This window comes from Balaenoptera acutorostrata, chromosome 11 (genome assembly GCF_949987535.1).
Source record: "Balaenoptera acutorostrata chromosome 11, mBalAcu1.1, whole genome shotgun sequence".
In the NCBI taxonomy this organism is placed as follows: domain Eukaryota; kingdom Metazoa; phylum Chordata; class Mammalia; order Artiodactyla; family Balaenopteridae; genus Balaenoptera; species Balaenoptera acutorostrata.
Window position 1 is genome coordinate 105,692,700 of NC_080074.1, and position 13,640 is coordinate 105,706,339.

Below are 13,640 nucleotides of genomic sequence, written 5' to 3' on the forward strand. Positions count from 1 at the left end.
GTAGGAAGCAGGCCCTCTTGACTCCTTTCTTCTTGAGCCAGCACTGCCCTCGCTCCGCCCTCGGGGACGCCCGTGTCATCTACGAGTGTGCGCTCGGCATTGGCGCACATCGGTGGGCGCTCGGCATTGGCGCACATCGGTGGGCGCTTGCTTGTAACATCCAAAGCAAGTAATAGGCACCTTGTTTTTGAGAAAGCTTATTACCAGATGGTGGTTTGTTTGGCAAAGGTCATTCTTACCTGTGTGTCAGACGTGGGAGCAGCTCCTGGCTGCTGGGGGGACGTCCCTGTGGTGCTTTGTTGACCCACACCCTTCACAGTGGTTTTAGATCCACGTTACCTTTAAACTTTTTTTGATCGTGACATTTTCTGTTACAACCCTAAACATGTCTTATTTTATATATGTATATATATATATATAAATTATAAAACTTGGACAAAATGTCACTTAACCCTCCACTTGACACAGTCTGATTTTTTTTTTGATATTTTTTATTTTAGTCTAGTTCATTAAAAAAAAAAAAATGCTCATCCAGACTCAGTTTGTCTCATAACCTAGGTCATATCCAGAAGTTTGAAAAACACTGCTGTAGAGGGTTTTGAGGGCAGTCGGCTGTGGTGGAGTCGACTGGTGCTCTGGGGCCCTCTCCCTTCCTCATCCCCACCTCCGTCCTTTCCACCCTACTCTCACCCCAGGAATGTCTGGTGCCTCAAAGGGAAGATGAAATATGTAAAACTGCTCTGTACTGTAATCTGTGTCTTTAAAGAAGCAGCATTTAGGGGTGCTTTGAGCAAAGCCCTAGAGCTGTCTGTTTCTAAAACACTCAGCAACATAATTCCAAACCCCTTGAAGACTGCTGACTTGTTAAGCTAAGCCTTTCTCAGCGGGAGGCTCTTTGCATGTGTAAATAGATCTCCTTTTTAGAATTTAGATGTGCTGTCTTGCATGTCAGAATCACAGAGTTTGAAGAACCTTCTTTTTCCTTTTGACCAAAAAGCTGATGTTGTTGCATCCTGCTGTGAAATATTCAGTTTACAGAATCACTGGTACCGTGCCAAAGTTGTTCTTCCTCATTTTCACTGTGTTCTTACAATTCCCAGGAGTGTTCTTGGGCCTTGGCCTGAGTGGCGTCATTCCTACCTTGCATTATGTCATCTCGGAGGGCTTCCTGAAGGCCGCCACCATAGGACAGATTGGCTGGTTGATGCTGATGGCCAGCCTGTATATCACGGGAGCAGCTCTGTATGCTGCCCGCATCCCCGAGCGCTTCTTTCCCGGCAAGTGTGACATCTGGGTGAGTATGGTCAGGGGTGGTCAGTGTCTATCTGTCCATCTGTTAGTGGGTTATTGGCAGACGGGGAAGTGGAATAGTTGAGGAAGTTTCAGACTCAGAATCCAGAGATGTGTATCCTAGCCCTCAGTCTCCCTCATGATTTGTATCTCTCTGGACAGTAAATACAGTATTGACTAGTGTTTATTGGTAACTGACCTGTGTTGGTGCCTGGCAGAAAGCTGAGGGAGCACTTTACAGGGACAGCCTCGTTAGATACACTGGCCGCATAAAGTGTAACAGCTGTTATCAGTGCCTTCGCTTGACAGCTTGGGAAATGAGGCTTCGGGAGATTAGGTAACTCCTTATCCAGCGCCCCTGCCTATTAGGTGGCAGGAGTGGAATTTCAGTCTGTGCTCCTGTGCCCTACGCTGTGTGGCAGGTCTTCTAGTCCTTCTTTGTCTGGTTTCCTCGTGTATGAGATGAGGCTGACAGACCAGGTTTTTACCAAGGTCCTTTTTGATACCAAAATTCAGTGATTTGTAATGAGGGACTGGTATACGTGTTTGGCTGGAAGAGGAGGTCGGATAACTAGATGTGGTTAATGGTAAGAAAGGAGGAGAGAGGGGGCAGAAAATACAAGGGACCAATAGACAGTCTTGTAACTGAAGGCGGCCTGAGGCATGTCAACAGTGCGGTGCTGTCTGACGTGGAATCTGACCTTCCAGGATTCTGCTCCTCATCCAGCTACTGATTATCACAGACTGAGCTGGTCCTCTAGTCTCTTCAAAGATTAGCTATTCATATAAAAGAAAATGCTAACTGAGGTCATCTTTGGAACTTCAGATGATCAAATTTATCTTTCTGAGATTGCCTCATCATGGTTTTGACATTGATATGGAGAAATTTTCACACCCCTCCCCGCCTTTTTGGAAAATGAATCCCCTTTGGTTTCCTAGGAAGTATCTCTTGGGAAGTGACTTACGGATCCCTCTAGTTTACACTTCTAAAATCAACGTCTTTCCCTTGATAATTAGTTTTGCCGTTTTTCACGTTGAGACTATACCGAGCGAATAGTGCAAGTTTTGAAGTGCTACTTGGTGCACTGAGCAATAGCCCCTTTGATGTGAACTAGCGTCCAACAGAACAAGTTAGATCAGAACCGTCACGTGCTTGCAGACCAGCTTCTGACTTGAGAAGGAAGTAAAAGGCCCTGCTTTCCTAGTCCTTTTTTTAATAAAAAAAAAAAAAGATTGTTATTTCTGGCTGCGTTGGGTCTTCGTTGCGCGCATGGGCTTTTCTCTAGTTGCGGCGAGCGGGGGCTACTCTTTGTTGCGGTGCATGGGCTTCTCATTGCGGTGGCTTCTCTTGTTGTGGAGCACGGGCTCTAGGCACACGGGCTCAGTAGTTGTGGCATGTGCGGGCTCAGTAGTTGTGGCACACGGGCTTAGTTGCTCCGTGGCATGTGGGATCTTCCTGGACCAGGGCTTGAACCCGTGTGCCCTGCATTGGCGGGTAGATTCTTAACCACTGCGCCACCAGTGAAGTCCCTTCCTAGTCTTTTTTTTTTTTTTTTTTTTTAATTTATTTATTTTTGGCTGCGTTGGGTCTTCGTTGCTGCGCATGGGCTTTCTCTAGTTGCGGCGAGTGGGGGCTACTCTTCGTTGCGGTGCGTGGGCTTCTCATTGCGGTGGCTTCTCTTGTTGCAGAGCACGGGCTCTAGGCATGCGGGCTTTGGTAGTTGTGGCACACGGGCTTAGTTGCTCCGTGGCATGTGGGATCTTCCCGGACCAGGGCTCAAACCCGTGTCCCCTGCATTGGCAGGTGGATTCTTAACCACTGGGCCAGCAGGGAAGTCCCCCTTTCCTAGTCTTTTGATGTCGTATCTTCATGTAATTCTGGCGTCTTAGAGCTGAAGGAAACTCTAGCCACCAGGTATTTTGACCCTCTACCCCGTCCTGGAAGTCCCTTTGTTTCCTCGGAGAGCAGCATTTAAATGATGTTCTGGTCCATGACAGCAGTGAGGAAAACACCCCCGTGTCTAACCATTGCCTGCTGCTCGGCATCACGGGGTCCTCAGGGCTTTGGGGCCTGTTGGCAGCACCTGCCCCGAGTCTGCCAGGTCCCCAGTGTCAGGCGTGCATGTGTTCATGTCTCGAGCTTAGGGCCGCAGCTTGATTTCTGTGGGGACAGCTGGCCTTCAGCTCAGCAGAATGTGCTATGCATGCTGGACGCTCCGAGGTCTGTGGATGCCTGGAATGTGCGCTGTCACATCCACTCCCGCCCCTGCTCAGCGTAGATGATCTTCAGGACCTTCTGCCAGCGTTTAATAATGTGTCTCTCTACCCGCCCCCCACCTCGCCCCGCTCCAGTTTCACTCCCATCAGCTCTTCCACATCTTCGTGGTGGCTGGCGCTTTCGTTCACTTCCACGGCGTCTCGAACCTCCAGGAGTTCCGCTTCATGATCGGCGGAGGCTGCAGTGAAGAAGATGCACTGTGATGCCTGCCGGCGGCCGGGGACTGACCCTGAACCCGGGCCTGCGGAGCCTGCAGGCCCCCCTCACTGGCCGGTGACGCCAGTACCGGAGCAGCCCCAAACCCTGGCAGCCTCGTGGGCTTTGTGACGCCCCAGGGCTCCCGGTGGTCCACGACTGGGAAGAGAAAACAAAAATAAATCACACCTCAGAGGTGGAGAAGAGGAGAGACGACCCAAACCCTGCCTTGTTCTTGGGTCTGCTGAGTGAGGACACTGTGAGACCCGGGCACACTGGCTTCTGATCCGTGTCCTGCTTCTTTGTAGGTGTCGGGACAGTTTAGCTGGAGGCTCATGCTTCTCCCTCCTCTCTCCTGAAAACAGTAACGCAACCAGTTTCGGTGAACATTTATATCCTATAAGGGGTGGGGTGTGCTTTTGGGAGAACAAAGAAATTAATGTAAATAAGATTTCTAACTTACTGTTTAAATAAAAATTTATATAAATGTTTAAAACTTAGGGGTAGGGGAGGGAGGGACGATTTTTGTATAGAATGAAACATGCAAGTACCACACACTGTTTCAATTTTGCACAAGTGACTGCAGGATGATCAGGTGACAGCCCCAGAATGTATAATGCCTTGTGCACCAGGGTGCCTTCTGAAGGCTGGCATACCTTGGGCCCTGGTGGGGCAGAGCCTACGGCCCAGCCCAGCAGTCTCATGGCCGCTCTCGCACCTGAGAGCCCTCGGGAGCCCCGAGGTGGACGGGAGCAGCGTGCGTTTTCTCAGTGGAAACAGCGCGTGAAAGGCTAACGGGATGTGTTAGATCAAGGCTCTAGTGACTGTGTCGTTAGAGAGAGCCACCTACTTGGGAAAATCACTTAGGCTGGCAGAGGGGCGCTGGAGGGGGGCACTGTTGGCACAGGGGCCCATCGCAGTGCTTCCTGGAGTCCTCTTCAACTTGGTGGTGACTTGGCTGGCTGCCAGGGGTGGGGCGGGCGTGAGAGCGTTCCGTGTCTTTGCTGTGGAGCTCTGGACCACCCTGTACGTTTTCCTCCATGAAAATCACTGCCCTAACTACCCTTCCTCCCCCCGGGAATAAAAATCGACCTTTCCTGGCATCATAGTTCCTGGCATGGAGCCAGCCACAGAGGGATTCCAGGTGCCCCTGACACGTTTACGTGGATGAGAGAGCGCTTGCCTGCGGTGCTGTCCTGGTGACCCCAGGTGGCAGGTGCATCACCTCTCCACGAATGGGAAAGCCAGCGGCATGCCCCTAAAGCAGAGCCCACTGCCCCGCCAGTGCCTGAGTGGCCAGCACCACAGGACCCCACTTCTCAGGGCTAGTGTGGTGGCGAGTCTTACAAGGAAATGCTGTTATTGCCATGGGGTCTGGCCAGATCCTCGAAGCTGTCACGTCTTTGAAGAGCTGCTCGAAGTGAAAAAGGCTGCTCATGTCCCAGAGGTGCCCTGTTAGGGTGTCAGAGGGCGGTAGGGGAGGGTCTGGTTCACGGAACCCTGACCCGGGCTCATGGGAGGACCATCAGCATAGCCCTTGAGTCCAGTTACTTACTCAGCCAAGATTGCAGGGGGTTAAATTACGTCCTCGGGGTGGCGGGGACTAGACGTGAACGTCGAGGCCCTGAGCATGGGGGCCGGCAGCCTCCAGGGGCTGTTTGGGAATATGGGAAGGCTCTCCTATTTATTCAGTGTGGGGTTTTTCCTTGGTTATATTTCTCCTTTCTCGCCCCTTCCAATCTCCAGCAAAAGCTGGGAGCCAGGAAGAAGGAATCCATTGTAGAACTTGCGAAGAACTTAGGAGTGTTTTGATTCTGAGTGAGGTCACTGCCCTAGGTGCTGGGTGGGCTCAGCGAAAGACTCGGTGGGTGAGCTGGTGCCGTGCCGGCAGAAGGACGAGCGCTGTCACTCCCGTGGGGAGCCCAGCCCAGCAGGACAGGCCCACCTGGGAGGAAGCACACTTCGCTTCCTGAAGCAGCAGCACATATCAGAAGCCACACTTGCTCTTCGGTCACGCACCTCGGGGTACAGGGCGTGTGTCTGCACAGCCCTGTGACACCACCAACAGAAGCGGCGGTCCCGGGCCCGGTCGCCCCACACTCCAAAGGAGGAGCGGAATCTGGCTCAACATAGCACAAACCCTTAGGAAAATGAAGCTACCACCACCCAGGCGTCCTCCAGTAGCAACCCCCGCTCTGGGGAGCGTGGCGGCGTGTGCGCCCATCCACGGGTGTGTCTGCAGCTCCTACCCCGCCGTTCGCGCACGTCTCAGCTCGCTGAGAACTCTCACAGGTTGGCGCCTGGATGCCTTACTCTCAGCAGGCAGAGGCTTGCTTGCTCTGTGCAGATTTTAATTTTCTTTTTGGGTCCTAGGCTGGTAAGGACCGCTACAGCTTCATCCTTTCACCATTAAATAGTGGCCTTTTCAGTATTTTCCCCCTTCCCGTTTATAAGTTGCTGAAGCCACAAAGCACATTTTTGGGGATCGTAGAGGGTTGGGATTCCAGAAGGGCATTTATGTGATGGTTCCATTCACCATGGGATTTCCCTACTTGCTGTATTGCTCACCTTCTAATAAAAAGAACCAAATGGAATATGAACTTTTTTGTTGGTTTTTTTTTTTTTACTGCTTCAGCTTTCCTTTCCATAGCTTTTGGTACTTCTTACTTGAAGCCTTAACTTAGACACGGAAGCTTAAATTTTCGGAAACGTCCCAGTCTGAGTGCTGAAGACCATTCTGAAAAAGCTCTCCGTGGACTAACTTTTCAAGAAGTTAAGATCTTGTGGAATTATTAATAGAATTCTTTGGCCACTAGGGGTATTTTCTATACTGAATAGAGTATCTGAGGACATTTAGGGGTGTGTGTACTCAATTGGGCTACCGATTGTTTGAAAGTTATATCGTATACTGTCACTTCCACATATAATGTTGAGAGTTTGCGAAAGTTGAAAATTCTCTTGCAATTTTAGGTAGTCTTGTAATTTGTGTATTTTGCGTTTCCATTTAATTTTCTTAATGTGTTACAATGGCAGGCAGGATAGTAATGAGTTAATAAAGATGGTGCAGTTTAAAAAACAAAGTGCCTATGCCCAACTCAGGTTTTCCCAGCCTTCACACTTTTGTCATAACTGGGGGTACCAGGTATAGAATGGAAGGGAGAGCTAGCTCTAAGGGGCAGTTCTTAATTTATTGTTAAAGTTACAAAAATACTACCTAAGGAGTGCCTCATGCAGAGGGATCTGTTAAAGGACTCAATGCCTCATCTAACTGTAAGCAGCACCCACCGAACACGTCTGTGTTATTTCACTCTTGTTTTATAGGTGAGGAGGCTACAAGGGGGAGGTCTGACGCCCATGCCAGCATTCTTTACACTAAGAAGAAAACCCGGATTAAAGGGTCTCATGTATATTGACCCAAAGGTTGGGCGTTTGTTAGCCCTTCTATGTAATTTGAGAAAAGAGAGGAAATCCCAACCCTTTTACCTTAGGTAAATTTAGTTTTTTCAGGGGAATTTCCAGTGTTTGGATGAATTCTCATTTTAAGTGTAGAAATAACTTGAGGGTTTTTGCGCAGGTCACCCGGGAATGGGAGCTGCTGGCGTCCTGTTCTTGGTGACCGTCCTCGAGGCCTACAGACACCCCCTGGTTTTCCCTAGTCCTTTGCTGAGCTGGAAGGCTTTCTCAGCGATGTCCGTGGCGTTGGAAAGGAAGTGGGTAGGGATGTGTTTGAATCTGGGCCGACGGTTGCTAGGGCTCTGCGGCCTGGAGAAGTCTCCAGGTGCCGTTGCTTCCGAATCACCCCAGGAATAATCCCTGGTCTCCAGAGTGTTCTGCTCAGCACGGAGCACTGACCCCACTCCCTGGGTCCTGCTGGAGGGATTTTCCCACCTTCAGCTGCCTGACTTGGGGCAAACAAGTCCAGGTCAGCTCTGCGTTCCGCAGTGATGGCAGATGTCCAGCCATGCGGGAGGGAAGGCCTCTCACTGCTGCCCTGGCCTGGGGACAGCGCCCGGGCCTGCTGGGACCCGGCCCTGCTTTCTTGCCTGTGACCCCAGCTCCCCGAGGTCAGCATCCCTCAGATGAGCCGCAGGGACTGGCTAGCGTCTTTGCCAACCTCTTGCTCTCATTCCTCCCCCATGTTTGCTTCTTTGACTTTGAGGGGTGTCTGCTCCCTTGCCCTCCCAAACCGAAACTCCACGTGGCGTTGTGAAGCGGTGGTTGGAGCCTTTTACCTGATAGCAGCACTTCCATTAAAATACACACATTACTAGGCAGGCTTAGGAGTTAGTATATCCCTGCCCTGAGGAAGGCGCTGGCAGCACCTTGCGCTCTCGGTCACCCAAGAGGTGATGGTGTTTATAGGAAAAGGGATTTCAGGACTCTGTCCCCAGAATCTTGTCATCGATTAAACGGCTTTGGTTTTAACTTTGTTCCTCTGAAATCAAGGTGATGGCTCTTTAGCTTGAGCCAGGCTGCCCCCTGCTGTCCTTTGGGGGTGGTTAGAACCGTAGTGTATCAAACGGTTTTTGCTTCCATTGGTTCTGAAAGGGAGTTCAGGCCTTACAGTCCACTCCTGGCCACGCGGAGATGGGGGTGAAGCAAACGAGGCCAGGAGCTGCCCCGGCACTTCCTAAGTTTGGTTTTCATTTATTTAATTTTTACATTAAAATAAATTAGTTTATTTATTTTTTTAAGTTTATTTATTTTGGGCTGCATTGGGTCTTCACTGCTGCACACGGGCTTTCTCTAATTGCGGCGAGCGGGGGCTACTCTTCTTTGCTGTGTGCGGGTTTCTCATTGCAGTGGCTTCTCGTTTCAGAGCACGGGCTCTAGGCGCGTGGGCTTCGGTAGTTGTGGCTCGCGGGCTCTAGAGCTCAGGCTCAGTAGTTGTGGAGCACGGGCTAATTTGCTCAGCAGCATGTGGGATCTTCTCAGACCAGGGCTCGAACCCATGTCCTCTGCATTGGCAGGTGGATTCTTAACCACTGTGCCACCAGGGAAGTCCCTCATTTTTTAAATTTTTGGCTGCATTGGGTGTTCGTTGCGGCGTGCAGGCTTTCTCTAGTTGCGGCGAGCCGGGGCTACTCTTCGTTGTGGTGCGCGGGCTTCTCATTGCAGTGGCTTCTTTTGTTGTGGAGCACGGGCTCTAGCCGCGCAGGCTTCAGTAGTTGTGGCACGCGGGCTCAGTAGTTGCAGCGCGAGGGCTCTAGGGCATGCCTAAGCTTGGTTTTTAAATTATGTGGCCGGGACTTCCCTGGTGGTCCAATGGGTAAGACTCTGTGTTCCCAGTGCAGGGGGCCTGGGTTCGATCCCTGGTTGGGGAACTAGATCCTGCATGCATGCTGCAACTAAGAGTTCCCATGCCACAGCTAAGAAGTCCGCAGGCCACCACTAAAGATCCCGTGTGCTGTGACTAAGACCTGGCGCAGCCTAAATAAGTAAATAAATAAATATTTTAAAAAATTACGTGGCCAAGATAGTTGATAAATTTGCCTGAAAAGGCTCTCCCTGGTTGGGTGGGGAACGGGACGCTGTCCTGGAGAGAGGCTGGCGGTCGGGGTGTGGGCTCGTACTGTTGCAGAAGGGCGCAGGGTCGCTAAGGGCCCCAGCAGGGAGGGGCTGTTGCCATGAGCTCTCTGTGACACCAAGTGGGGAGCTGGGCTGCAGCAGCCGAGGGGGCGGGAGACGGGCCCCCCGCTTTCTCCTCGCCCACCTGCACCGGGCGGGCACCTGTGACCTCGCCTGTTGTTCTTGACATCCAAATGGTCATTTCTCCAGGCCCTCCGCCACGAAACAATATGCTCTGATAGATGCGAGTAGGTGACATGTAACTAGTGCCGACTGCAGGTCGCGCAGTTTCAGGCTCAGTATGTGAGCCTCACGTTCACGCCTCACAATACTCTGCCGATAACTTGGAGCCAGGTTTCACCTCCGAGCCTGGGTTTCCTGGTCTAGGAGCGGATAATAGGCCCTACGGCAGAGGGTGGTTGTACGGGTTGGATGAGTTGGTGCCTGTTACTTCCACGGTGCGTTCGGCTCTCCAAGCATTGTTCTGCCTCGCAGACTGGCTGCTGAGCGAGCTCGGCTTGTCCCTCATCTTCTCTGAGGCTCGAGTTCAGCTGTCACTGGGCCACTGGTGCCCACCTCACAGGTAGATACGGGGAATGTGACAGCAGTGAGAGTAACGTGTCCTCGCGTGGAAGGCGCTTCATGAACATCATGTGTTTGAAGGAGTTGGCGGGGCTGTTTGCTGGTGGGAAGCTTGCACGTGCGAGTGTGGGGGGCTGGGAGGGGTCCCCAGAGGCCCGGCGCGCATGGTCCTTGCCCGTCATGGGGCTGGGCTGGACCTCCTCCTGGGAGGCCGGTTAAGCTCAGAGATGGGAGGCCACCCCAGAGTTTCTACACTATTCCGCCTTTAGTGTTGCTCCCACAGTGTGGACTGTGGTCCCTGGGGAGCCGGGTCTACGGGGGAGGAAGCCCTGGCACCGAGACCTTGAGGGAGGGGTACCCAGATGCATCTCCCTTCCCACTGCATTCCGCTTTGCAAATTGCAGTGTTCCCCAAAGTTCCAACCCCATGGACAGAGTCAGATAGTCTCTCTTGTAGATCAGTGGCCAGAAAAAGACCAGCCTGGGACCTGGACCTCCTAGGGGCCTGGAGCTCTCAGGAGCCCCCTGGCCACGCCACCGTGAAGACCCCTCTTTTTCCTGGGACCCCTCTGCTTGGCTGCAGCTGTTCCTGCCACCTCCCCTGAATTCACATCCTCTTCCGAGGCAGCAGCTGTATAGCTCATCCTACTGGCTTTTTCTTAGAAAGATGCAAACACTAAGTTAGGGCTTTGCAAAGACGTTTTTAGAAAAAATTTTTTAATAGCAACAGTTTGTGGACATCACGCGTGGCCATGTTCATGTAAAGGACCCTGCCTTTTCTCTGTCTCTGTCTCTCTGTCTCTGTCTCTCTCTCGCGCACATGCACACACACACACATTTTTTGAGCTGCAGCTGGGAGACTGAGCTGATCCCCCATCAGGCATCTCACCCTAGGGAAGCTGTGTTTCCCATGGGGCCCGTTCCTGCCCTCTTCCTCTTTCTGCTGTGGCCCTCATTCCTCTCCTCTTTCTCAGTACATTTAAGTCCTTGGATTCTACTGAAGACCAACCAGATTCATTAGAAAGAGCTGCCCCTTGCTTTGGTTGGGTCTGGACTTCTGGGGAATAGACAGAACAAAACTCTTGTCTTGGTCCAAATTGAGTTCACGCTGGACTCCAAAGAGAAGGTAGGAGGGGAGGGAGGCCGCCCATTGAGACGCGGGGTGGATGGTACCAGGCGCCCGGAAGGTCTCTGGGAGTGATTTCTGGTTCCGTCCAGCAATCTCAGGAGGGGGTACCATCAGCCCAAGATTGGATCAGCCTGGACCTGGGTGAGAACCCAACTGTAGAGCGCTGGACCCCACTTCAGCTGCTGACTCTTTACAATGTCTCTGGAAGGGTCACCTTGTCAAAACCGGCCGGCCGGAGCAGGTGTCACCGCAGCAGCCGGGGCAGCAGTACCCAGGCACCCAGGGGCAGCAGGAGCAGGGGCAGCGAGGCCGAGGTGTCCGAGGCGCCGCCACAGTCCTGGGCGTTCTCCTGTGAACCCAGAGCACTCACGATGAGGCGACCGCCCCAGGCAGAGGTGGCGGGAGTCTGGAGAGGGATTGCTGGGACTAATAGGGGCCAAGGGGCGGGGGAGAGAGGGAAGTTCCAGCAAGCGGAGGGAACACTGCCCCCTTTCTTAGACCCCTGCCTTCTAGGGGAAGGCAGAGGCTGCTCACTCAGCCCCCGAGCTGGGCTCGAGCCTTCTCGCTGGCCCCAGCCTTGGAGGGGCTGTGGGCTCATCCTCTTAGAAGGACTTCAGAGAAGCCCTGGACTCCGGGAGCATCTTGGGTGTGGAGGCAGCCATGTCCAGCAAGGACGGCCCCATGTACAAGGAGCCCAGCTACGTGGTGGGTGCACAGGGCTGGTCACCAGCGGTATTATGTGCCTAACGGTTTCCTCCTACTTGCTTGGACCACGTGGAGCTGAGTGCAGTGAGGGCCGTGTGGAGAGGCTGTGTTATAACGCACGGAGGGCCCCGACCCTGGGAGATGCGGCTCTCCTTGTAAAACGCCCCTGGGTCCCTCCCGCTGACTTAGTATCTGAATGACACGGGGCCCAGCGTGAATGCACACGTATGGGTGATTCCAGTCATCCACGCACGTGCCCTCACAGCTGCATCCACGTGTCCAGACGCTCTCACATCTGAAGGGCACAAGCTCAGGGCTGAGGGTTTGGGGATGGAGCCCCCCCCCAGCCCCTACCTCTGGATGGAAGGCGTGGCAGGCATCCGGTCGCCGGCGGAGCTTCCGGGAGCGCATCTTGTCACACTTGACTGTGGCGTTATGTGCAGAATTCACTGTTAAGGTGAACACACCTGGACGGAGCTAATTCTGGAGACTCTGGGGACCAAGCTCTGGAAGAACTTACCTCTGGTGGGACCAGCTGCCTTGGAAGCGGCTTCCGGGGTCAGGAGCAGCACCGGGGCCCCGGGGAGGGTGGGAGAACAGGTAGCGATGCTCTTGGGGGAGGGGAGGTGTTGATGGCAAAAGGGAGGCTGGCCCCTGCCTCTCAAAGTCTGAGCCCCTCAGTGTCATGTCCTACCCGCCACCCCTCCCTCGCCCGTACACGCTGGAGGGTCGGGAGGATATATTTGACTTCCGTAGCCTCCTGCAGGACTGGCGGGAAGATGCTGCAGTCACAGGCGGGGTCCGTCACCAGGAGGAGAAGGTTGCTGGTGGGAATCTGTTGCATCACGAATGTCCTGCGGCAGAGAGGTTGGCTTGTGGAGGTTCCTGCGGCAGCTGGACCCTGGGCTTGTAGGGGAGGCTCTTTTGGAGCCGGGTGTGAGGACTCGGGGCCAGGGCAGCCCGGGGGGGCAGCCCGGGAACCGTCCCAGCAACCGATGGGCTGCCTGGCTTATTTTCCTCATGAGCCTTTGCAGCTGCTCTGCTCCTTTCCTAGCAGATTGGAAGTGAGGAAGCCCAAACATCTGCGGGGGAGGGGACAGGAGCTGCTGTTGACACACATGGGGACAGTGAGTCAGGACTGTCCCAAGCAAACAGGGCTGCGTGGCCGCCCCTGCTCCGGGCGGGGATGCAGTGCTCGCGCTTGGCCGTGAGGTGGTCCCACAGTCCCACACGCCACCTGGAGGGGAGGGAGAGCAGGTGCAAGCTGGTCGTGGTCCCTCGCTCGGCCAGTGCGTTGGCGACAGCCACTGCCCAGCGTCTGCTATGGGGTGGAGGACTTCCTACATGCACGTGCACACACACACACGTGTACATGCACATGCATACATACACACGTGCACACAGGCACACGTATATATTTAACCTTCACCACGCCGTATGAGGTTGGTATTATCCCTGTTTTGCAGGTGGGAAAACTGAAGCCAGAAGAGGGTTAAGTAATGCGCCCGAGGTCACACAGCTCCTCTTAAATCAAGTCCGTCTACTCTGAGGACTTCGCTTTACCCGCACTGTTCGTGTATCCGCACTGCCAGCCTCTGAGACAAGTGTACAAATAACAATATTCCCGAGAAACTGGCTGCGGTGAGGGTAGAATCCCTCCCTCCAGGACACGCCCGCACGAGATGGGCCTGACTCTGATGCCAAAGTCTGAGGCACCACACTAGAAGGTAGTTTGCTTGAGGCCTGGGTCTCAGGGACATCCTGGGAAGCCCCGGGGGAGTGGCACGCTGGCCAGGGGCACAGCCTAGGGAAGACCATAGCCTCAGGGTCAGGACAGAACCTCCTGGGGGTGGGGCGGCCCGGGGTCCAGGTGAGAGTCAGCAGGACAGAACTT

General features: G+C 53.5%; 2 protein-coding genes across 2 annotated transcripts in view; one reads left to right on the top strand and one right to left on the bottom strand.

The window, feature by feature from the left end:
* The window catches only part of ADIPOR2 (adiponectin receptor 2), a 53,096-nt gene extending 46,733 nt beyond the window's left edge, over positions 1 to 6,363 (top strand). The window contains exons 7-8 of the mRNA XM_057556735.1: positions 1,101 to 1,294; positions 3,643 to 6,363. Coding sequence (XP_057412718.1) covers positions 1,101 to 1,294; positions 3,643 to 3,771 — 323 coding nt within the window. The 3' untranslated portion in view covers positions 3,772 to 6,363. The remainder of the gene's footprint in view (positions 1 to 1,100; positions 1,295 to 3,642) is intronic.
* Positions 6,364 to 11,285: 4,922 nt separating this feature from the next.
* Positions 11,286 to 13,640, bottom strand: part of CACNA2D4 (calcium voltage-gated channel auxiliary subunit alpha2delta 4) — an 83,830-nt gene continuing 81,475 nt past the window's right edge. Inside the window, exons 36-38 of the mRNA XM_007178651.2 lie at positions 12,488 to 12,600; positions 12,101 to 12,183; positions 11,286 to 11,390 (exon numbers count right to left, since the gene is read on the bottom strand). Of these exons, the coding sequence (XP_007178713.2) occupies positions 11,286 to 11,390; positions 12,101 to 12,183; positions 12,488 to 12,600 (301 nt within the window). The remainder of the gene's footprint in view (positions 11,391 to 12,100; positions 12,184 to 12,487; positions 12,601 to 13,640) is intronic.